Below are 25,724 nucleotides of genomic sequence, written 5' to 3' on the forward strand. Positions count from 1 at the left end.
CCCAGCAGGTAAATATGAATAAAAATTGAGGAAAGCAGTTAATTTGCTAAAATGCCAGAAGACTGTGTTTATTTCTTGAGGCAGTAAGGGATGAAGCCAGGCTGGTCGCCCTGGGTGCTGATCTCTGCAGCTTCCAGCATCTTTCTCCCTCCATGCAGAACAACATGTTCTGTGCCTATTGCATGGAATTAATTTCATTTTTGTCCATCAGGACATGGATTGTGGCACTACAGTTCCATACAGGGGCTCAGTGTGAAGGGGTTTGTAAATGCAGTGTTGTAGCAGGTTTGCATGAGCTTGGGGAAGGGTGAGCATTTAAGCAGATTATTTTCAAAGGAACTGTTGTCTTTGTGCTTGGGAAGAGAAGTGTCACAGCTTTACAAGGGACTTCTGTATCTGCAGCAGAGGTAGTGGATGGCAAGCTTGATGGGGGCCAAGAGCCCTAGACCATGTGTAATTTGAAGGTTGGATGCACTCTGTAACAGCCAGGGATCCATGGGAACACATCCCAACCCCCTCCAGGGCTGGGTGCTTTGGGTTCCTGGGTTAGTGAGGGAGTGAGAACACCACATCCCATCCCAGCCTCTGTTCAGGGTCGGGGCAGAGGTGTTTCCATGGACCCAGGAGGTGAGAAGAGAACTTAGGGTCCTCTGTTTTGTAGGACCCACAGAACAGCAATGCTTAGTCAAAACCCTTTGAAAATGAAAAATCAAGAGCACGTCTGTTTGACCTCCTTAAGTAGCACAGCTCCTAGCAAAAACAGAAATGAAAGGCTTTAAGGTTTGCTGTAGTTTTTTTCCAAATTAAAAAAAAAAATAAATAAAAAGGAGGAACTAGAAGTGATTGAAAACAAATTATGGCAAGCCAGGAGAGAAAATGGGAGGAAAACATTCTCCTATGGAGGAAAGGACAACATGCCACATCACTGTGGTTTTTAAATGCGAAGATGGAGTTACAAATTGTATTCACAGCTTCCTGAACTCATTCCTGCAGAGTTCCACCCGTGGAAATCTTGCATCTCCTTGAGACTCCCACTTAAAAGCTTAATGGCATCCACGTTGTGCTTGTTGTAACTTGTTCTGAAGAAATCCGTCCATCCTGGTGACGCAGGAGGTTATTTACATCTCCCCAGTGTCCCAGAGGTGCTGCCAGAGATGGCATTGCTCAGCACTGACACAGGGCAGAGGGGAGAGCTTGTTCACAGCAGTGATGTGCTGTGGTGTCAGCACAATAACTTAGGAAAACAGGTTATTTGTGACAGTTATAATTCAGGTTTTTGGTTGGTGAGTGTAAGCTGGGGATGCTGACCAAAGAGGAAGTAGTGCAAGGTCAGCAGCAGATCACTGGGGATCTGAGGTACCACAGGGACATGCAGCCAGTGCTGTGTGTCCTCCCTCCTCCAGCACAAAGTAGGATGTCTGTCTATCTGTCTGTCTGTCTGTTGGAGCAGGACGAGAGCTGATGGCACTTCACACGCAATTGTACTGGTTTGACACAATCAGACAGCAGCTAGAAGTGCTCTATTAATGGCTTTGTTATTGTGATCCTCCCTGCTCTTTAAAGAGCACATTTGAAGTATCACTTCACATTATGTGTATTTGTGTCAGTGCCTATGGGATTTCTGTTTTGGCTCACAGGATGCCTCAGATTGATTTTAGTTCACGTGGCATCCTGTGCCTGCCCAACTTCGTCTGGTTTTCCTACACAGTTACTACAGCATGTACATGCCACAGCAGGTTTTGACCACTGAAACACATTTATGGTAAATGCCTGGTGTTAAGCCTTTGCTGCTATCCACAGGTGGGCTTTGCTGGTTAGGAGAGGTCTGAGGTTTAACAGATGTTAAGGTGGAGCAATCAGAGGTCACTGAGACAATGAGATGGGATTCCCAAGCTTTTGGCCTCACTCTGGCTTCAGGCAGCAGGGTGAGTGCTGAGAACCTGCAGGTTCACAGTGATATACCCTAACCCTGAGAAAGGGTTATTTAATAGAGCAAGGAAAAGAATCTTAAATCCCCAAAGCTGCTGTTTGTGCTGGACTGCCCTGGCTGCCCTGCTGTGCCTGTGGAGGCTGGGAGGGAGGATGGAGGCAGCACCTCCTGCCTGCTCCTAACCTCAGCCTCCTCTCCAGAAGTCTAAACAGCAGAAGCAGGCCACCCAGCTCTTAATAGAACTTACTTACTAAATTTTGCCATCCTTGACACTGCCCTGTGAGGCACCTTTTCACTGGGCTGGCCCCTGGCAGCCAGTTTTGTCCAAGTTTGGCTCTTTGCTCATTCCTTCTGTCATGAGGAAAAAACTGATGATGCCTCAAGCACCTATTTCCCTCACTAATCGTCTCCTGTGGATGACAGGGTGTTTTGTCAGGCAACATAGGCAGGCTGTAGTTTTTCCTTCCCCTTGTGGAACAGGGAAACGAATAAATACTCCCTGACTCTACATCCATCTCCTGGATGGATGTCTGTGGGGAACACAAAGGCTTTGCAGTGCCTGAAGAGGGATTGCTGTTGTCCCTGGCACGTGCAGGGATGTGGCTGCAGGAGTCAGTGGAGGTGACAGGCTGGTGGGGTGGGATGGTGGCTTCAGCTGTGTCCCAGCATCCGTGGGCTCCCTGCTGGCTGGTGCTGAGCCCAGGCTTGGTGAGTGCTGCTCTTCTGTGCTCCCATGTACACCAGTTAATGATAACGAGCCTGGCTGCTCAGCTAATTAGCAGTGCTTGTGGTGCTGCTTGCTGAGTGTGGGAAGCTTAGCTCTGGGTGCACTTTGTACAATGCACAGACACCTGCACACTCTGCAGTTAGGCCAAGTGCCAGTGCCTTGGTGCACAGTCCACATAGAACCAGAGAGTGGCTTCAATTCAAATGGACCTTAAAGATCATCTTGTTTGCAGCTCCCCCATCATGGGCAGGGACACCTTCTGCTAGTCCAGGTTGCTCAAAACCACGTCCAGGTTTGTAATTTGTGCCTAATAATATGCAGGGAAAGTGGTGCTAATGGTATGGCTGCCTTTGCCCCTTTGTTCCCTTCCTTTTCCCCTCCTCTGTTTGAAATGTGATGCTCTTACTGGTTCATGTTGTCCTTGCCCTCACCAGTTGAGACTTTGATTTCCCTCTTTCCTGTGTTTTCACCTTTACGTATTTTCCACTTTTCATCATCTGTTATTCTTCCTTCTCTGTTAAACCTATGCACGATGTATAGACAGACCCACAGTTAAAATTAGTTTCTGACATTTTCTGTTTTGAAGGAGTTTTCCTTTTCAAGTTGTCTTCCTTCCATTTGAAATGAAGGTGATTTTCTGATGGGACACCAGTTTTGTTTTCAGACTGGTATCTCAATTTTCTTGTTCTCCCACCTCCAAAATGTTGCAAAGAGGATTTCTTTATTCTTGTGGTCACAACATGTCTAGTCATAATCTGCTATTTTGTCATGAAGCTGTAAATTATTAAACATGTGGCTGAATCTTTTTGGGGGGTAGTTGGGAGGAAAGCTATAGTTATTCTAAGGGTGAGAATGAAATGGCTTCACAGCAGCAAGGCTGAGGAGGTTTTGGTATGTGGAAGAAGGAATTTTAGGTGTGTTGTATTTTTCCGGGGCAGCACATTATGCTTCATGCAAAGCAACAGGGAATACTGTATCTTCAAATCAGCTTCTGCAGACAAACCAGATTCAAAATAAATAACTTTTATTCATCACTGTAATAGAACTGTTGATGCATTCATTTATTTAAACCTAAAAATCTGCCAAAGTGCTATATCTCAGTGTGCTGCTTTTAACAACCTGAATATCTGGCACCTTTTATCAAGCTTTTGGCTGTATTTTTCTCCCTACGTAGATACCATAGTTCAGGTGAACACACTGTCATGTTTGATTAGGAGATATGTTAGAGATAAGTTACTTGCAGGCAAAAAAGCGTTTACCATTTTTGTGTATAAAAATGAAATTTGTAGGAGGCATGAAATTTCATTCTTTTATAGTAAATGGCTTATAAGAATGCATTAGAAGCAAAGGTAAATGAGTGCTGATTTTAAGTTTGTACCTGCTGAAACACAAAAGGATATGGTACCTATGATCTTGGTGAATGACATGATAGATTATACTGAGAGCAGGCAGAGCAAATGAAATTGTAATGGAGTTCCTCTTCTGGCTGCAGGAAATAGCTGTTATTTATCCTGCTTCCGAAGGTGCTGCATGCATACTGCTGTTCATTATATACTTAAAAATCCCCTGGCAAGTCAATAATGAATAAATGAACTTAAAGCCATTACAAGAGCCTTAGCATTAGGAGTGTAAGCCAGGATACTTTTCAGTGTGCTTTTTTGTGCGTTTGGCTGAGGTGTTTCTGCAGCCATGCTCACCTGGACCGTTCAGCTGAAGAGTTTGGTTCTTTCTCCTGTCAGGTGCATGAGGCAGTCCCATGCTACAGTGAGTGCAATCAGTATTCCTGGGAAGTAGGACCATGGTCTCCATGCAAAATCAACAGTGAACAAAATTCCCTCCACTGTGGAGAAGGAATACAAACGAGGGAAGTCAGGTGAGTGAAGACAAAAGCTCAGGTATTCCAGATCAAAAAGAGCTGATATGTTCTTGCATAAAGCTGCAATATCTGGCCATCTGACAGTGAGTGTGTTGCTGAGTCCAGTGTATTGCAAATGAAAAGAAACAAGTGTTTATGTGCCATGGTTTACAGGAAAAACATTTCAGACATGCAGCCTTGGTTTTTCAGGAACACGGCATGATATTTAAATTAGTATTCTTCAACCTAAATGCCATGTATACATAAAGCTCCCTGAGGTGCAAAGCCTCCATATTTTGATTTGCTAACATTTTCCCCAAGTAATAGCACTGCATGCACCAGAGTGGCATTCATTATTACTGAATATTCATTCCCCAGGCATGGGGAAATGCTGAGTTATTTCCAAATGTTCAGATGTTACTAGCAGGAGCACTAAGATTTGTTCTCGCTGGTTGTCGCTTTCTGTTTGCTCCTTTGTCAGCCGATCAAAGTTAAAATCCCTCTGTTTGAAGTAACAAACGCATGTTGTGCACGTAGCTGATTTCCATTTGCATTAACATATTAGTTTTATTTTTTGACCAGCCATGCTGCTTGTAGCTGTTGTCATGTCTATGTCCTGTATGGGGTTGAGAAAACTTGTTGATATCCATCGTGCCTGTGACACTCTAATTAAAATGTGTGTTTTCTGTGTAGGTGTGTGAGCACTGCTGAGGACCACGGTGTGGAGACTGTGCCCAATGCTCTGTGCAGTCAGGCTGAGGTCCCAGAGGTGGTGCAGAAATGTACCTTGTACTGTCCCAGTGAGTGTGCAGTGTCTGACTGGGGACAGTGGAGCCCGTGTCCACAGGTAGGCTCTCCTGCCCGTGTCCCTGGCAGTGTTCCTCATGCAGCAGTCTTCTCTTCTCCTTCAACTATTTCATGGCCTAGTTATTTTCTAGGAAAGTAAATTATTTTCTGAGGGATGTCAGGCTTAATAGATCCTGCCAGCATGGTTGAATCTGGAGATATTTATGTCTCTATAGAGACAGAGCTATAGAAAGTTGGTTAGTGAAACACATAGTTATTACTGTGACAGTTGATTCAACACATCCTTCCCCTTGGTCTGCTATGGGAGAGGGCCCACACAAGCAGAGTGGGTGAAGGGACAGTATTCCAGCTGCAGTAAGGGCTGAATGCCTTGGGAAATGTTTGCAGGGAGACCTCTGTCAGTGGTGCATGACTGCCAAAACAACCTGTGGTAAACCCTGGGGGTGACACTCCTCTGGACTGGTTTTAGTCCTGAGGGAATGACAGCTCTCCCTCCCAACACACACTATTTCTGTCCAGTGTTTCCTCCTCCTCAAACACTTGGGGGAAGATTTGAGGCATCAGCAGCAGAAGGGTATGACAGCAAGGTGCCTGAACAATTTGTCATGTAATGAAATACTCAAAACTTTGTGAATTATGCAGGGATTCAAGCCACTGCAAAGTGCTCTGTGTTTTCCTAAGTGCAAGATGGAAAGAAGTTGCAAATTCTGTATTATGAAAAGCCTCTGGCCTCAAACCACGTGACTTCAGATCTATTGTTTCTCCCTGATCAGTGTTGAAATAGGTGCCAGGTTTAATCTCGGAGGGGTTTTTTAATCGACTTGCTTGATGTATTTAAGTGACAAACACATATTCATTGCCCCCATGTTAACAGGGCCATTACCAAAAGTTGAGTGGTTATTGGACAGGTATTTATACTAGTGCTGACACAGGTAATTTCCTTCCATAATATTTTGTGTAGCGTATCAATATACTCGGTAAGAACATGTCAAATAAAATCTTGTGTTTCATTTCCTGCGTTCACCTCCTCCTGAGCAGCACGGTTTTGATGAAGTATAACACTCTTGCAACCCATACAAATGCTTGGATACCTTTCAGAGTCCCACTGTGGTTGGGCTGTTTCTTTGCCATTGACTTTTCCAGGCATGGATTTTCTTCATTTTCGCATGCAGTGAACTGATGCAAAGATCCTCGAGGCTATTGGGGGTCTCTCAGGTGCCTTGGTGGCAGTCATTTGGTTATGAGGGACTGCTTGAAGCTTTAAGCACCCTCATATCCTTAAGACACACAGGCTTTTTGCCTGAAGGCTCTTTTTTTTTGGCAATTAGCAAAGCCTCCGTAGCCCACAGAAGCAGGAAAGGGAAGCCCAGAGCTCATGGGCTGCACTCCATCAGGCAGCACATCTCTTGGCAGACACAGGGCCACATGCCACAGTCCCTGTGTCTCCTTGTACATCCCTTTGCCATGGTTAATGTTAATTCATAAATGTGGGGGCATCTGCATGCCAATGCAATTAACTGAACAATATGTTTCCACAAGCTGTTCTGCAATGCTTTGTTGTGAAACTGAGATGACTGTGTGCCCATGGAGCATGTGTTTCCATAGTTCTGTCCAGATACGAGGCAATAAACAGCTTGAAGTTTTATGGGCAGATAAAAACCTCCCTTTGATGAGTTTACAGCAGTGCTGTCTCCCTTTTACAGCTACTCTGGCTGTTTGTGGTGGGTTTTGAGAGAGAACCACACAGCACAGTCCCTCCCTGGCTGCACATGCTCCACATCTCCTAGGCAAGTGCTGGGCTTGCTATCAGTGCAGAACGACTGTGCTGTGTCACTGGTGTATCTTTGGGGTGTGTGGGGCAGGGACTGGGGGAATCGTGGTGGCTGGAGTGAGGCACTGCCAGCACCAGGGTGATTAATGAACCTTCCATCTCCTGAGCCACTAGGAAAGCTGGTCACTTAGGACAGCTACAAGTCGATGGACTCAAAAATTTTAAAAAAATTTGAAAGATCACATCACATTGCAATGAAAAAGCAAAACTGTGCATCCTGGCTGCTCTATTTCAAGCACATTTACATTTCATACCACAATAGTTGGGACTCTTTTAGTCATAGCACTCTCATGAGGTAGCTGCCAAAGACCCTTCCAGGAAGTCTTCCTGCAGCTCTGGTCATGTTTGGCTTGCTGGAGGTAAAGAGGATTTATGAAACTTGACAAATTCTAGTTTGTAAAAAATGAATGATCACAATTTCAGCCTCATCTTTGCCCAAGGAGCTTTTTGATTTGAGATATTTACCTAAGATTTTGGTCAGGTGAGAATTCTTTTCCAGTTGCTTTGGTGTTCTGCTCATGTGGTACACTGTTGATAATAAATTCATCCTGATAGCAGAATAACTAACTCTTATCAGCTGAATATAAAAAGGCCTTGTAGATTATCCGTTGTACCTTTTGTCAATATGTCATTGTACTCTGGATACTTTCTAGGGTATTACTCGGTTTTATCTTGTAGCAATATTCTTCCCATGTGAATTTTCCACTTTCAGGATGGTAAATGATCTTGAATGGTGTTGAAATCAATGAGTCATAAAGGTGGTGACTGCTTTGTCAATGGAAAGTACTTTCTTCAATACTTTTTTTCTGCTAAAACATTGTATTTGTTCTACCTTTTTTGGCTGCATTTCCCTTTTGCTTTTAAACACTTTTGTGGTCTTTTATAATTTCAGATGCTCCCACAATTCTTTTATGTGTGTTTTTCAACTGAATTATGTATTTTGCATCTTGATTATGGTGCTATTTAACACTGCTACACAAAGGTAAATTTTAATGTTTCATCTAATGGTCATAAATGAAGCTGTCAGAAATACAATGCCTCAAGGTTGCTTTGAGGTTTTGTCTCTGTACTGGATTCAAGAAATGTATAGTTACTGAATTAAATCTTCCCTTTTATTCTCACTTTTTCTATTGAGAGAAGTAAATTCAAAATGGTTTTCCCTATTTGAAGGGAAGGTTGAAGACTATTTTTTTGGCTTATAATGTTTTGTTCTTTGTCACTAAATGACATTCAAGTGACTTAAATATCAAGCTTTAAAGCCATTTAAAATAGCAATTTGAAGCTTGCTAGTTAAAACCTACAACAAAAAAGCCAAAAATAACAGGAAAAAAAAAAAAACAAACCAACATAAACCCACAAGGAAATTAGGTTGACGTGCATTTTGCTTAAGAGATTTCATATTTGTTCCAGGGACAATAGCCTGTTCAGTCAGACATCATCACTTGATTGCTCAAAGACCCAGCTAAACAATCTGGGGACTGAAATCCTGTCATCTCTGTTACATATTCAGTGATGGAATAACACACACTTCCTGTGGCGTCTCGACTTTGTATTCATCTGACTTGGAAATGTAATTAATTGACTTCAGTTGAATTCATCAAAGCATTCTTAAAAAGAGTTAATATGCGAGTGGTGCTACAAGTCCCTGAAATAATTACCTCAAATCTATTTTGTTAGCTCTCTGTCGGTGGATGGCTGTCGCAGCCCCCGTTGTGGATTGGAGTGGCCTCCTTGCTTGCCTCAGCTGTTGGCATTTCTAGCAGCTAATTCCAAGAGGTCTGAAATTAGTTAATTATAGGAGGTTGCGTGTGTAGTGAGTGAGAACAGCTGTCTGCATTTCAGCGAGCGTTTTCCTCGTGGATCAATGGCGATGTGCCGCGCTCGGGACCCGTGACAATTGAGTTATTATTCCCTGGAATCCGCGGGGGGAGTGTGGTACCCACAACTGACCGGATTAAAAGTGTCACCAAGCGATACAGAGAGCTCTCAGCTCTGCAGTGACTTTCCTTGTCGATGCACGTTGGAGTTGTTACAGTTTGGAAATGCCAACTGGAAGGGAAAATGTGGACTCCAGTAGACGCTGGGAGTCACTGTGTGGATTACGAAAGTCTCCATCACAACTGGCACCTGAGCACAGAGAGGGCAAGGTTAAAGGGACCACTGGAGGTCATCTAGTTCTTTCTCTTCAAGCAGGATTCCCCAGAGCACATTCCTCTGAATTGTGTCCTCAGACAGCTTTTGGATATCTCCAGAGGAAACTCCCCAACCTCTCTGGGATTGGCACGTAAGTTTGGCGGAGGACCTGCAGTGTGAAGGCTGTACTGAAGAGTGAGGCTTGCACAGAGCTGTCTTTCTAGCCCAAGAGATAATTTATTCAAATCAAGCATGAGAATTATGCTGGTCAAGGCTTTTTGGAAGAACATGCACTGCTCCTTATGCATAGCTGTGACTTGGATGTTTTTGTATGTCTTTGTCAAAAAAAGTGGGTAACTGATGTATTTTTTATATTCATTGTTTTATTTTTATTAATCTTTGTTAACTATCACTTTTTAAAGTGATTTAAGTAATGATTCTGTGTGGAGGCAGGCAAGGTTTCAGAACCTGGATGCATCTGAAAAAGAAAATTTATGCAAATGCATTTTCATTTCAAAAGACTGCTCGTGTTATTGTAAATGGCTTGTTAAATTGTTACAAAACATCCACACTGACATGAACAATGTAATGGTTCATTGCTCTGTTAAAAATAGTCAAATACGGTTGCTGCCTTTGCATTTACCTTATTTTGAGGTTGTATGCTTGCTTATGAATAGCCAGTTAAGAATAATGCAGCCAGCTATTTATAGTGCAGGATGCATTATACAAGCTGCTTGATAAATTAAACAGCTTAAAGGGCCCTGTAATGGGTTACAGCCTCTGTGCTGTACAATTATGATGCATATGAAAGCCTGGATCAATGGACAGCTCTTAAATTCCATCCCAAAGAGGGTCTAATAGTGTATATTAATGTGTGATATGTTAACAGCCCTTACACTGGAACTTAGCTTCACAACCTTGCAGGTTTATTTTAATTTATACCCTTCTCTTCCAGAACAAACTTCCTGTGCTTTGTCAGTTCTGTGATTGTCTGAAGCAAAGGCTGGGTGCATCCTTTGTGTATGTTTTCGTCCCTCACTTTTTATGTTAGCTTTAAATAGTGACAAGTCACCATAGTCACCATTTTTTTCATGGTGAAAAAAATAGCTTTGGCTGAAAGAAATATTTAAAAATGCAGTAGTCAATAGTGCCAGAAATTCCCCCATAGAATCAAGATGGCTGTTATAATTTCTAAACGGTCCCTTGAGAAAAACTTTGATTTATTCCTGCCTTAACATTTTATGGACCTCTCATTGCTTTGGAATATTTTGTTTCTGTAGTGGTTTATATGATCTCGCCTGTAGATCCGTGGCTCTAGCTCAGCTTTTTCATACTACATGGCAAAGAATAATGGAAATGGTGAGATTTAATACTATAGAGTAGGCTGGAACAGTACAGTTAAAAAGAAACCTACTGTCCGTGTATGACATCCTATTGATGTGTAGGCTATTGATGTGCCACCTGATTATTTTCATCAAGAAATTAATTCTGTTCCTGTCATCAGTTCCAAAGGATGCATATGCCAGAATTACACACCCCATTGCTTACAGTCATCAACAAAGAATCTGAACAAGCAACAAGCAATAGTCTGGAAAACTTAACAGCCAAACTGATTTGCACCTGATCTTGAAGGTACATAGAGGTCTCCAGGCCTGTGACCTCCACCTCCATGCACCACAGCTGCCTCCATTTCTTAGGACTTGTTTCCTCTCCTATTATTTGTGGCCAGTGGGCACCCATAATCATTGTCTTCTTTGATCCATAAATCTTTATTCCTAGTCTGGGTGGTGTCAGAAGTGGGTTTCAGTTTCCCAGAATAGGGAACATTTGCTGTAACACTCATTTCTATCCCATGGTTACATCCCAAATTCTCCCAACTATGGAAACCAGTTAAGGGATTTATAACCACAGGCATAAAATAAGTGTCATGAGCATAAAGAGATGATCTCAGAAATACAAGTCAAACTCCCACTCCTGAACACATCTGTTGTTGGCACCTGCCTTTCCTTATGCTTCCACTGTGGAAATGTTGGCTGATGCTGAGCACAAACCAGTTGCATTAGCTTTACAGAAGGTAATGGCTGACTTAATGTAAAAAATAATTTTAAAAGCTTCATCTGTCAAACTAGTGAAAGCTCTAGTTACTAATAGAGCAGTAGAAACTAAGATAATGTCTTTGGAAGTGTAGCATCCACTCAGCAGGAAGAGAGGAGCTGTAAATGAAGATAGTACAGCATTGCTGAATCACAGTGGGCTTTATTTATTTAAAGCCCCAGAAACTGTAGATTCTAATCACAAGCATTTATGAAACTTGGATCCCTAGGGCAGATCCAGCCTTGATCCATGTACCTGAATGGCACCTTCACTGTTTTGTATGGAAGATTACTTGAGCAGTCAAATTAGTTTTGTCATTTTCTTCATTTGTGAGAATACTCAGAATCAACCTGTTATCTTGCTTAAATCTTAATTAATCCCATGGTAATTTCTTACTTTAGGTACTCAAGAAATATTTCTTTTTTTGGCTGCCTTTTCTCTAAATCGATGGCTGCCATTTCTGTCCTGCCTCCTGAACCTGTGATTTGCCATTGATGGTGATTGGTTTTGCTCTCAGTATTTTCCAAGATCCACATTCAGGACTAGGCATGCCCTTTGGCATTGCTTGTTAGTACCCTCAGCATCTCTCCACTGGCAACAATCCCTCTTCTTTACTTTCACTGTTCACATCTCCTAATGACATCGTGTCTGCCAATCCATTCCCCAACCTTTGCTATGCCATAAATATTTGATTTTTTTTTTTTCCCAGCCTGGGTTTTTGGAGGGGTCCTGCAGGAACTGTGCACCCAAGCCCATTGAGATTTCAGGGTAGCTGGATACTCAGCTCCCTCTTGCTCCTTTGAAAATTCCAGCTTTCATCTTTTTCTTTGCAAGCCATTCCCTCCTGCTGCTTACTCAGTTCCATATATATTTGGCTCAGTTTTTTATATGGTTAACTTGAAAGAGCAAGGGCAGAAAATCAATTATAAAACTAAATTGACTTCTCAATTGACGTTAAGAGAAATTCAACAAATAATATTACAGGATATTAGTTACAGTTTGCCAACTTTGAATTTTTGCATGTTTCCCATGTCCTCAGCTTGATTAAATGAATGCTTTTCCTGCAGAGATTCTTTATTATTCAAAACTAATAAAAGTGGGGGGCTTATTGCATCAGCTCTGGCTTCTGAGCACCATGGCTCATCAGCACAGTGAGAATTCTGGCTTCAGAGCATCAGTAAACCAGTTGTTTGTTTGGATCCTGGCAAACACTAGATAGATTTTGACCTGTTAGACTGGTCTGCTGCCTATCAGGAGGATATCTGAGAGGAAAAATGGTCCTGCCAGTCAGGAAAGCTCTGGGACTCTGTGGCAGCACTGGGCTGCAGCAGTATCCCATCATCGAGCACAACAGGGGCTGTGCTAGACAAGGGAAAAATACTATTTTATTAAAAGAATTTACTTATCTACAAATAAGGCATATTTTCTGTCTGCAGGTTCTTATTTTAAAGGGAGCAAAAGCTGGTGTTTCTGAGCTGGCACAGACAGCTTCTGTCACAGCATCCATTGATTTTTTTTTTCGCTTTGGTAACAATTCAGAGAAACATTAATTAGGAGTAGCTACTGAGATACATGCTTTGATTTTTTTCCTTAGTCATTTTGTTTATTGGCAAATCATTTAAGTTATTAGTGTTAGTTGTGAGAATGAACAATCAGATTAGTTGTGAAAAAGGCAGTAAACTATTGGTAAACACTTAGCATAGGTTTAATTTTCAGATAATTAGAAACAATTGGGTATTTTAGCTGACCAAGGGTATTCGAATAAGATTGCCATTTAAGATGATTTGACAAGGTGTGTGTCATCAATAAAAATGTAATAGATTTTCCTTCATGTAGTGTAAACATAAGGAAATAGGCTCTGACAATGTATTTTAAGACCAGACCAGACTTTTTTCCCATTTTGTTCTGATATTTATTCTATTCAGTTTTGCTGTCATCTGTGCAGCTAATCCAGTTTACAGCAGCCTGAGATCCAGATTTATGCTGCAAGGCCATTACATTTCCCTTTAATAGTCACAATACAGGAATTATCCACACTTCCACCCGTGCAGTGTTCAGTGTTTGCAGGCTGTTTGTTGCATGGTAATAAGCCCATGGTTTTAAACTGTTAGTTATTTTTTGTAATTATAGTACTCTATAGAAAAATCATGTTTTAAATCCCCAAGTATTTATGAAAATTGGTTCTACATGCATTGTTTGGGTGTTTCTTTTTTTTGTTTGTTTTGTTTTCTTTGCTGTTCCTGAGCAATACTAATGAGAAACTGTTAGGAGTTAAATGGGTCATCTTGTTCAATAAATGGTGGTGGATACTTTTAATAAGGGATTTATTTCCATTAGATTTGCTGTGACCACTTCCACTCACCTATTCCCATTACTGGAGTGTGGGAAAAGAAGCTCTGTGCTGCAGTGCTATGAGAGTGAGGATCAAGGGCTGCTAAAAACAAACAGCTTTCATGCCTGCGATGCACAAACAGAAATGAAAACCTGCCTCAGTTGATTCATATTCCTGTGAAAATGTAAACAAGCAAATCCTGATTTATTGGCTGCTGGACATCAGTGTTTGGTATACTCTGAAAAGTCACCTCGTCTTGTCAGCATCATAACTGATAGGCAATTACAAATGTCCTTCTTTGAAATGAGTGCTTTGCTGTAACATCAGATACTACTTAAAAATGCATTAATTGTGACAAAAATCCTGTCCTGTTATTCAGTAGTGTGGCATTTTACTGGAAGTCTTGGAAGGATGTGCAAAACATTGCACAGCAATGTGGTGCAGTCTTTATCCCATTGTCCCCTAGGATCCTTACCAAAAAACATGGAAAAAATAGTATAGGAGGGCTAAAATAGCCAAATCAGGATGGATAAAAGATGACTTTTAGTAATACTGGATTCTTAACTTTGAATCCCATTTCTTTTCTTTCATGTGCTTTGAAGTATTGTTAGAACAGGAGTGGGATTGTATCCTACCTCCATGTGGCCGTGGATGTGCGTGAACAGCCCTGGTGTGTGGTGTCTGTGTGATTTCCTGGGGTCAGTGATGTCTGTGTGATTTACTGGGCTCTCTGTACTGTCCATCCCTTCTCTGTCCAGGTCTGTGACCCCAGTATTATGCAAACCCGAACCCGACAAGTGCTGAGGTCTCCTGTCAGTTCAAAGCCCTGCCCTGAAGATTCACAAATGAAGCCATGTATTCTTAATCAAAATTGCTTCCAATACCAGTATAACCTAACAGGTAGGTACAAATTGTCAATATACCCTTAGTACGTGTTTTTAGTTATGTTTGCTTATGGTGTTGTTTAAGCCTTGACATCATTGGTTTCAATAAAGTTAATTACACACATACATTTTTACACATTAGTGGACAAATGCACAATTTCTGTATTTAAGTTGTTGTTGTGAGTACATTGGAAATAAAGCATGCTAAATGGGATTTTCAATGGTTAACAACATAATTAATTACAAAATTCCAATTAAAAGAGTATCATCTGTGTGGTTCTGGTGAAGCCAATAATACCAACAGAAATCTGCTTTGAAGGCAATATGAGTTATATGGGTGGGCATAGGATATTCAGAGCAAAATGCATTATTTAGGACCTTAGAAGCAATTAGTTCTGTTGCAAACAAAGGAACAAAACAAAACTTAAAAACTCCTTTTGTTTTGACCAGCTGAAATAAATGAGAAAGGCATACAGAGGAGAGCTCTTAAGAGGAGTTTGGGGGCTGGTGGGAAGGGAGAACAAAGCAAGATAAAATATATGAATATAAACTCAGCCTGTTTGTAATAAAAGCCCTAGAAACACAGGCAGCAGGATGATGCCTTTTTTATCATCACATTTCAAAAATGCAGAACATTTATGTGTTCATGTTTATCAGAGGTGGAAGACACAAAGTAATAGGTTTTCTTCTCATCCTTCTTATTTATTGGTGGTGTATGGAAATTTTAGTGGCTTCTGTTATGCTTTTTGTTTATTTTAAATGGTGTTTTAAAGCTTATTTCAGTTTAGTTGTAGTCTGACCAACATAATTTCAGACACATAATAAGATATTAATTTCCTTCCACTAGAAATACTGCTTTTATTTCATGACTATTAGAGTTTAGTTTTAAATAATGGATAACTTTGCCTCGAGACAAAAACAGCTTAAAGCAGAGTTCCCCTTCAGAAACTTCCCCAGCTGCTTTATCAAAGTGGAATTTTACTTCAGACAATAGAGTCTTGTACCTGTGCCAACTGGATTGAAGTGATAGCCTTTATCAGTGTTCAACATGTGCACTCTGATGTAGCAGTGTCATCGTGGGATACGGTATGGGACTGTGACTGAGCGTCTCCTCTGAGACTTGCCTGGCTTTGAGAACAACTTTCTTCTGTGGGGGGTTGTTCTTGGCTGTGGGATGCCCTGACATGGGGAAGTGCTGCTGTAGGTGAAGGTAACACCCATGTTCAAGGCTTCAGAGCCAGGCTGGATGGGGCTTTGAGCTACCTGGTCTAGGCCACGGCAGGGGATTGGAAATACACAACCCTTAAGGTCCCTTCCAAGCCATTCTGTGATTGTATGATTCTGTGCTGAGTGTAAAGCTGAGCTGCAGCAGGCACCCTTTGCTTTGTGTCTGCAGGCTGGAGCGGGTGCCAGCTGGGTGCCAATGCCACCTGCGGTCACGGGGAGCGCCGCCGCCTCCTGAGCTGCCGGCGCAGCGACGGGGCCACCGTCAGCATGCAGCTGTGCCAGCGGGTGAGCAGGGCTGGGACACACCCAGAGGTCCCTGTGGTTCCAGACAGGTGGGGGCCTCCTGATCCACGCTAAGACATTCCCCATAAGCAGTGGAAAGGTTTTGTATGGTGCTGGGAGGGCACAGCTGGGGGCTTTGGGAAGCAGAGGGGTGTCACTGGGTGGTGTCACTCCTTGACTCCTTGGCATGGCTACCAACCCTGCACCATCCCAAAGCTGGGGACTAGGGAGGGGATTGTGTCCTGCTGTTAGAAATCTAGGGTTGTCCTTTTAGAATGAGATCCAAATGCTGAGGGATGCTTAGATGTGAAACTCTTCAGCACTGAAGCAGCATTCCCCCATTGCACCCTTGGGAAAGCTCCACATAAGCACCATGCTGGTGCCCTGCAGAGTTGCTGCCAGTTCTTGTTTGGGTGCTTGGCTGTGGCAGGAGGTGGCTGGGGCCGGGGGAAGCTGATGCCTCTGTTTCCCTGTCGCAGCTGCACCTGGAGAAGCCCGTGCCCACGAGCAGCCGGTGCGTGGTGGGGTGTGCCGTGGACTGCCAGCTCTCCCCGTGGTCAGCCTGGTCGCAGTGCTCCCACACGTGTGGCGCCGGCGGTGAGTCCCTGCCTGCCCTCCTGCCCCCCATAGCTCAGCAATGCAGCACAGGCAGCACCCACAGGCCCAGGTGGGCTCAGGCAGTCCCTGAGTAGGGGTGCAGAGCTCAGGGATGGCCTCAAGCCACACCCGATCCTTCAGAGGTGGTTTTGGACACTCTCGAGGTCCTGAGGTGATGGGTGTTTAGAGCAAAGCAGGCTATTTTCAAAGTACTCTATAGTGAAAAATGCAACTTAGGGAAAAAGTAGTCAGATGTCTGAACGATTTTTTATTAATTCAAACTCTCAGAATTCAGTCACAGCAACTGTTAACCCCAGAGATGGGGATTATGTAAAGCTAGCAAAGAGCTTGGGAGTGTTAAAAGATTCTGAAGAGATTAATAAATAAATACAAATTCTCTGGTGAAGTAATTTTTAGGAACATAATTGTATCCTACTGAAGAAAACACACAAAGACTATTTTTCATCATTTAGTGTATGCTTCTATCTCCATCTTGCATCCGCAGGTCCCTAAACACTTACATGACCCCAGTGCCTTCAGGAAGACTTTCTATAGCCAGTAGTGCTCACCAGCATACAAAAAGTGAAAGGATTAGGACCTTTTTTCAACTTATGTGGTTTAAAATACCCTTTGAGTATTGACATGAGGAAATGCATTGAAGGTTTTATTCTCAATAAGCTTGGGATTTTATTTCCCAGGCTTCTGATGTGCATTAGATGTACAGCTAATGGTCTTTAAGATTCAAAAGCCATGATGTATATTTGAATCAAATTCACTTAAGGTCAAAAAGAAAAAAGCTCTTAACTTCCATAAAATGATTCCTTCAGATGGATTCCAGAGATCAAAGCGTGTTACAGAAAAAGCTTAATATTTGGATTAGTGCTGTTCTTTCTTTGCTGAGCTTTTAGCCCGTTTGTGAAATAGTGCTTTCTTAACAGAAATGAATAATTCATGGACAGTGTTTTAACAACAACACACTGGGAGTACTATTAATTCCAAAGTTTTTTTTTTCTTTAAAATCCATTTTGGAGTGTTAATGCTTATGTTGCTGAATAAACTTAAATTAATTTTTTGAGTGTTCAGTCACTCACTAAGTTAAACAGAGTACAGTGCAAAAGCAGGTTGTAATGTTTTTTATGGCTTCTGGCATGCTCAAGGAGCAGCTCACCCTATATAGTACCTGAAGGTTTTTTTATCCTGAGCTCTTACATTGCATAGTTTGCAAAAGAAGGTACTGGAGTGAAGATGTGTCTTGTATTCGGCCCCTAATCCTGAAGTGCTTGTGCAAATTCCAAAGACTGGTTAAAGGGCTGCCAATGAGTACAAGGAGTTACTTCATGTCCTAAATCAGAGGAAAGCTGGAAATATTTGTGCCTTGCTGGAAGAGACTTTCCAGTGAGTGTCCTGGCTTTGGGTGCCAGACCTCATTGAGGCTGCTTGAACCACACAGTCAAGCCCAAGCTCAGCCTGGTTTATGGGTCATCCCTGATCCTCAGAGATCATAACCCTGCCAAACTGCTGGCTGGGGAGCTGTCTTGTACAGGCCACTGTACTACTGCTGTTGTTTAACTTGGATTTAAAAGCTGGAGATGCTCTTCTGTGAACCTACAGCAGCTAAGCAGCCATGAAAACTGTCTTACAAACTGTCACGAAGAAGCCAAGTTTTGCTCAGTCCTTCTCTACCACTTGAACAACTTTGCAGGGACCCAAGAGTCTTCTGAACCTCATGCCAAAGCAGGAGCATCAGTGAAATGGAAGTGCTCTGCATCCAGGTTATTCAGAGCACGTTTTATTTTCGTGCAGCCTGAGTTCTGATCTGACTTTTGCTGTATCAGCTCAGAAGTGTGGAGCTGCTCTGGTACCAAACATCCCTGGTGAAGGGACCTTGGCACCAGTCCTGTGGCAGCGGCCCTTGAGTGGTTCCAACAGCACAAACAGTGTCACTTCAGCTGCTTCACTGAGTGCCAGTGGCTTGTAAATACTCCTGGATGATAACAATAACAGAGAAGATTTTACTTGTGCACTCATCTGGGGATGGTGCTTCAGAGGAACACAGCAAGAGTTTCCAGCCAGAAGGGTCATGGACTGCGGCAGCTTTGAAGTCACCCTGAGTTTCTCATGGGCATTTATGGGAGTAGGATGAAGCCTCAAATTAGATAGGAAAAAACAAAGGATGACAACAAATGAGCTGTGGGAATTGGCTGTAGTAAACACTCATAACTGCTTCCCTTTGCCAGTAAGTAATTGCCTGGTGTTTGGTACAGCTAAAATGCAGGGCTTGGGTGCTCGCTATGCAGAAATAACTCACAGCAAGTTGAATGCAGCGTTACTGGGTCAGCTCACAACAATATTTTGTGTTTCTGGCTTTTTTTTTTTTTTTTGGAGAGCGTGCAGAAGCGCCATAAAGGACTTCAAAGAGAAACAAAATTTAAATATAATTCAGGTCAGAATTTAGTGTTGCTGGATGTGTGTTTTCACCTGGTTTTTTACTCAAGCATTGTTGCTGACATTTTTATTCTGTTCTTTTCCAGTAACAGTTTGATGTGATATATTTTAATGGGTGGTACCTTTACTCAGGTGTTATTTTATGGAATAATGCATTTAAACATGAAGTGGTGCTGCTGTGCATGTGGTGCTGGCATCTAACACAGTTGTGGTGCACAGCAGCCGAAGGCGAATATATTGATTTTTATGAATGATGATGAATAAAGCAGATCTCTCTTTCCTGCCTGTGCTGAGCCTGTGGAGATGTGTAACTGATGTTTGCCTGTTGCAGCTGTAGTTCTGAGCAGCATCTGCTCAGGATGCTGGATAGGGCTTTAGGCTGGGTTATATATAAGGGCTCCTTATATCATTTGCTGTACTTCTATTAAGAGATGTATGGAACTGCTTTAATGGATGATGCTTCTGTGGCCTGAACCACTTACTGGAAAGATGTTTGGTAAGGATAATCCCCAGCAAATTGAATTTCCTTTGTTAAGGCAAATGAATACATGAGGATGCTGAATTTTTCTACATAAACGTTTTCCAATTCCAAAAGTCTTCTCCCAAGTTCTCCAACAGGACTGCTAAGCTGTACAGAACCACCTACAGCTGTGCTTTGCCACTTACAAGGCTGACTTTATCAGATAAATGACAGGATTTACTAGGGCTGAACATGTTGCTGTACCTTACTCAGTCCTCAGACCCCCAGGGACCGTAGCAGGCTGCAGAGATCTGAATCCCAGCACCAGAGTGACCTGTGGGGTTGAAGTGAAGGGGCACAAGGATGCACACAATGGAAAAAATTAGTTGTTCTTCCCTGGAAGAACAGTTTGGGAAAATATTTTTGGTGTTGCCTTTTGAAGAAGAACTCCTTGTGATGCTTTCTCTCTGCTACTCAAACTTGCTAAGCTCCAGTCTGACAGTGGGAGATGTTGCTGGGGATGCCCCAGTGCTGCTGGAGGGGCTGGCAGTGGGAAGGGGATGAAAAACCCTATTTATCACCTGTCCCACTTGCTTGTGACTGGACCTAACCTCTAGGGCTTATTTAATTAACTTAATGCCTGCTCTGGCCTTGTGGTTCCTTGATAGAGCTGTGTTTTATGTGCTCTGCTCAAACTCACCAAAGTGGTCACAGCAGGTTGGTCATTGTGACTGGGATGAAATGTAGCAGGAATTTGAATCTTCTTGGTTTCAGCTGTGACACATAACTTTGTGGGGATAAAGTGTAAGTAATGGCAAGAATTTTTGGGGGGTAAAAAAATCTTACTCTTCTGATTTGAAAATATAATCCTATATGCCTGAGATGCAATTCTTGCTGCTGACACAAAACAGAATTTTAAGTGACCAGCATTAACAAGACTGTCCTCTTTTGTTTTTTTCCCTTTCAAAACAAATTTGAGGATATGAAGAAATTTTATTTTCAATTTCAGCACACTTTCTGTCCTTATTTTTGTGTCATATAACATTGCAGAGCAGAGGAATCAGAGATGTGGCCAATTCATTGCAGAATTAGAGAAAAATTCAAAGCAAAATTAAAGAAATAACTAGGGTTGCTTCAACTCTCCTAGATTTTGTATTGGAAACAAGTTAATTTCAGATGCAGTGAGATTCTGTTCTGCATAGGCAGCAAAAGATAAGGCATTTAAAAAGAAAAAAATGGATTTTTTTCTGCTACTTGAGTGGTAATCGAGCACCTAGGTAATGTTTTTGGAGTAAAAAAAAATAGAGCCTTAAGAAACTCACTGCAATCATTGTGCAAAGAAAGGTTTCAATGAAATTTCTTTCTTCAGTTCTTCATTCACAGTGTTAAAAGAAAATTATAGACTGAGTCAGGCCCCAGCTGACCACTGGGACTGTAGTGAGTTTCAATAGTTTGGATAACCAACTGTAGGAAACCAAAATGGAAAGAAAAGTTGTTAATTCCTATTTCTGTTCAGTGATCTTCCCATTTACATATAGCTAGAAACATGTTAAACAGAGGAAAGGAAAGGAAATTATTTAGTTCACTAAAATAGCTTGATGAATGCTTCAGGCTTTCAGGTCCCTCCCAATGAAGTTGGATCTTTTAACCTTAGGAGACCTCTTTTTCCTTAGCTCCATGCAGGGAGCTGGTGCCTGGCAGGGTGCCCCAGAGCCCTGCAGCCACAGGATTCCCACTGCTTCCCAAAAAGCCTTTTCCATTGCTCACCAACACTCGGCATTAAGAGTAATTTGGCAAATTTGCTCTCTGCCTGAAGAGGAGGGAACAGCTAATTTTGGCCAGTTGGGCTGGGGAGAGTTGTTGTGCAGTTCATCCAGCAGCAGGCTGGGAGATTCCTCTTCCCTTGCTCTGATCTCTCAGTGAACAACAGGACTTTTTCCTTTTTCCCTTTTCCTTTTTCCTTTCCCTTCCCTTTTTGTGCTTTTCCAGTCCTTTCCTCTCTCATCCTTCTCCTCCTCCTCCTTTTCCTTTCCTTCTTCCTTTCCTCTCAGCTGGTAGGATTTTTTCCACCTCCTGAGTATCTGATTCAGTGATGGCTGAATGCACAGTCATGTGGGTAACAGCTTTTATCATCCCTTCTGTTACAAACTCCCCAGGTCTGGGGGATTAAAACTGGAAAAGGAAGAAGTCTTAAAATTGGTTTTAATGGGTTTAAAAAGAAGAATTCAGTGGGTCAGAGCAAGGGAATAAAGGTAAGAGAGCTTGCTAAGGTATCAGTGCCTTTTCCAGGTGTGTCTGCTTTTAATTTTTATTTGCTAAAATGTTTTGCTCTGTGGATAGTCATGATGACAGATATCAGAGATGTGCCTTACACCTGCAGTGTCCTTAATTAAAAATCATGTTCATAAATAGCTGGGAGAAGGATCTGGCTGGGTATTGCAGCCTCCCTGTTTTGCAGGGTGTTTGCTCCCCCACCAGACTCCCCTCTGCTCTCAGAAGCAGCCGAAGGACGGTGATCCAAAAGGGAGAGCTCCACCACAACACTTTATCTCTTCCTTTGCACTGGGTTAGCAATTACCACTCCCCTCTGCCTTGTTGTATTTGTCTGCCCTTACTGCCCAGACCTTTCAGTTTTTAACTCAAATCCACATGTATTGAAAGACAGGGTAGAAATTTTGTCCCCAGCATAATCTTCTGCATCCCACTGTATAAGGGCTTTTTCTTTTCCACTCTTCTTTTTAATTGGAGATGGAATTCTAATTGAAACATTTTGAGTGAAAACATTCCTGGACATAAATGGACAGCAAAGGAGGCAGAAATGGAATTGCTGTAAGTTTAATGAATATATTCAGTTTTATTAGTTCAAAAATAGTACCATAATTGCTTTTTCCATTCAGTGGCTGAAGAAGTTTTCACCAATAATAAATAGGTTTTTTAATGGAAATGGTAGAAGTGGTTATGGACGGTAATAGCCACTACAGTGTTTGCAGTTTTCAAATTAGGTCCACATAATTGCTCATAAAAAGAAAATTTCATTTGTTAAAAATCTCTGGAAACATACTGAATGTGTAATGGTAGAAATGCTGCTGCCATAGGAATTATTTTCTCATCATATTTAATAATCAGGATCTAGTCAAGTATTTAAATGTGTTGCATAAACAAATACTATATTTGGAAAACTTACAAAACCATGTTTAAAAAGCATGCTTGAAAATACCAGCAACTGCATTTCTTAGACTTAGCAATCGCATCCCTATTATCCAAACAGCCTTCCCAATTAATTGCCTTTTTTAACAGACTTTAGCACTGGGAAATGAGCTAGGAATGCTGATAAATTACAAAATCTGTCTTTCTTTCTTTCCTTCTTTCTCTCTGGCTGCGTCTCTGCTGGGCTGCGGGCTGTCTGTCCTAGGCCAGATGGTGCGTGGGCGCTCCGTGGTGCTGCGGGCAGCGGGCGAGGGCAGGCCCTGCCCGGAGCAGCTCACCCAGCACAGGAGCTGCCCAGTGAAGCCCTGCTACAGCTGGCTGCTGGGGCCCTGGTCTCCCTGCACGGTCCAGGTAGGACTTTCTCCGGAGCTTCCCCCTGCCTGGGGTCGACGGCAAAATCCGTCGTCACGGTGTGGGATTGATTGCTGGTCGGCAAAATCCATCGTCGCGCGGGATTAATTGCTGGTCGTGGGCTCGAGGTGCCTCTGTGGCTGGTGGAGGCCTGTAGGGAAGAGAGGGAAGTTCAGGAGTGGTGAATCCCTGCCCCTCATCTTCCAACCATCAGCAGCCATTCATAAGAGGTGATACGGGTTGAGGTACTGTGAGCTCATGGAATTACTGTAGGGGATTTATGGAGTGAATGTGTTTGACTGGGCATAGTCATGGTGACCTATAATTTAATTACATAAAATATCTCGAACAAGAAAATAGATACACTAGATATCAAGACAGCTTAGCCTTTTTTTATCTTTTTTTATTTCCTTTTTTTTTTTTTGAAGGACTGTATAGCAGGTCTTCCCCCACCAGGTCTCTGGTACAATAGTGTGAGTTATTGTATGAAGGGCTGGTTTCTACTTTCTCCTTACCCTGGCTATCTTTTTAATGATCTAAAAATGTCTGGATTCAGTTCCCATGTGCTGTCCCTGTGCCTGCCACCTCTGCTCAGCACTGGGGCCGTCATTTTTTCACTGGCAATGACTTCCATCAAGCTTGAATTGACTTTTTCCTCCCCTCCGTGCTTTTTCCTCTTATCTGTTGGATCACATTTCCAATATTAAAACGTATTAGTTGGTAACCCAGTTTAAGCAGAGGTGAATCTTTCACAGTGAGGTTTATCAGCCTGCTTAAATCTGGCTTTGGTGAAATGGAGGTAGGAGAAGTGTGGTGGAAACGAGCCCTGTCTGGTCCCAGGAGACAAGACCTGTGCCAGATCTGTGGCTGCTTCTCCACATTATATCATGTAGGAGATTGAAGCCAGTAATGCACAAAAAGACAAACATCCCTTGTGATTTCGGCTCTGCCAGTGCCTTGAATACCTACGTGGTTTCTCAGTGTGGTGGAGGGATGTGTAGTGAATATGTGAGTGGCACAATAAATACGCAGAATTTTCTCAGGTTTTCACAAATGAAATCTGGATTGTGGCAGTTCAAGATCAGAGAAACAGAAGTATATTTATATTTTCTCTAATCAACAACTCATTGCAACTACTGATGTGAATGTGGTCCTTATATGTGCTGTACTCAGCATGTATGAAATGTATAAAACATATGTATAACATAAATAGAACAAAATGATAGCATCAGCTGATATTTTGTCTAGCTAACATAAGCAGATTCTGTTAAACATCAGGGAAGAGACTTTCAGCCATAGGAGCTAACACAGCTGATAAAAAAATTAGTAGAGAAGCTGAATTAAGGCCATGGCTTACTCCAGATAAGTAACACATTGTGCAGATTAAAGTGTGCCCATCCCAAACACAGCTAAATTTCAGCTCAGAGTGAGTAATCACAGTGTTCTGTAACCCAGATACCATCCCTGCATTCAGTGAGTTAGAGCCTGCTTCTCTCCTTCAATTACCACAGAGCAGTTTCTCTCCCCTTTGCTTTGTTTTGGAGAGAAGCCATTCTATTCATGTTCACTTCTCTTTAATGAGGTGCTTAGGAATTAAATGTAGTTCATAAATACAGGGTGATTTATTCCTGTGCTTTACCCGAAAAGAAGCTTAAGCCTGCCTGCTAAAGAAAGCTTTCAGAATTCCTGTTTTCAAGGATGCTTTGTGAAATAAGGTAGAGCATCCTATGGTAAAGCCATAATGCATGGTGTGAAAGTGTCTTCCTGTAATAATAGAAACGAGACAATTAATTATAAGGCTAAAATATTTTTTCCTTGTATTATAACTGAGACTGCAATTCCTAGTTGCAGGAGGACTATTTTATGCTAAATTGACTTCATGTGAATAATTAGAGGTGTCTCTGTGGTTAGGAATAGAGCCTGCTAAGTATTCTGTGTTGCTGATTGTCACAGTATGGAAATCACAGTGTGTTGCTCCCCAAGTAATTGCACACATCCCAGGCACACCTGTGGCAGCAGGGGCATTTCCCCTGCTTTCAGAGGGGTGCAGAACTTAGGAACTGGTCAGTAAATGCAATTTTAAAGGGTTACAGGACATAAATAATTTTTCCTCCTCGAGTTGAAGTGGTTTACTCTGATTAGCTTAAAAAAACCAAAAAAATTAGTGTCTGACACTGTTCATCATTTTTTCCATTAAGGGAATATAAGTGGAATAGCCAGGCATTATCAAACACGAGCTGGCTGACATCCCTAAAAAGACTCAGAACCTTTCCTTTCTAATGGTTTTTAAAGCTCTCCCTTAAATGTGATCATGCAACACTTCCTCATTAGAGAGACTTTTACCTGATTAAATGCTCATCAACCTGTGAAAGCATTGCCCAATCAACTCTTTACCTAAAATAATTGCTAACACATGAACCCAGTAAAAGCCAAAAAGGGAAAACTTTTCTTCAAGGCACATCTGGGTGAAGCATCTCATTAGGGCTTTACCTCCTGTCTTATTAGAGTGTTATATGGGGGAAGTATCAGATGTGATGTGAGAGAAGGCTCATGGAGATGCTG

At 42.2% G+C, this 25,724-nt stretch overlaps 1 protein-coding gene across 1 annotated transcript in view; it reads left to right on the forward strand.

The window, feature by feature from the left end:
• The window catches only part of THSD7B (thrombospondin type 1 domain containing 7B), a 297,299-nt gene that overhangs the window by 259,643 nt on the left and 11,932 nt on the right, over positions 1 to 25,724 (forward strand). Inside the window, exons 20-25 of the mRNA XM_053982943.1 lie at positions 4,397 to 4,530; positions 5,206 to 5,359; positions 14,468 to 14,609; positions 15,990 to 16,105; positions 16,582 to 16,699; positions 23,017 to 23,162. Coding sequence (XP_053838918.1) covers positions 4,397 to 4,530; positions 5,206 to 5,359; positions 14,468 to 14,609; positions 15,990 to 16,105; positions 16,582 to 16,699; positions 23,017 to 23,162 — 810 coding nt within the window. The remainder of the gene's footprint in view (positions 1 to 4,396; positions 4,531 to 5,205; positions 5,360 to 14,467; positions 14,610 to 15,989; positions 16,106 to 16,581; positions 16,700 to 23,016; positions 23,163 to 25,724) is intronic.

Source organism: Vidua macroura, chromosome 7, assembly GCF_024509145.1.
Source record: "Vidua macroura isolate BioBank_ID:100142 chromosome 7, ASM2450914v1, whole genome shotgun sequence".
Taxonomy (NCBI): domain Eukaryota; kingdom Metazoa; phylum Chordata; class Aves; order Passeriformes; family Viduidae; genus Vidua; species Vidua macroura.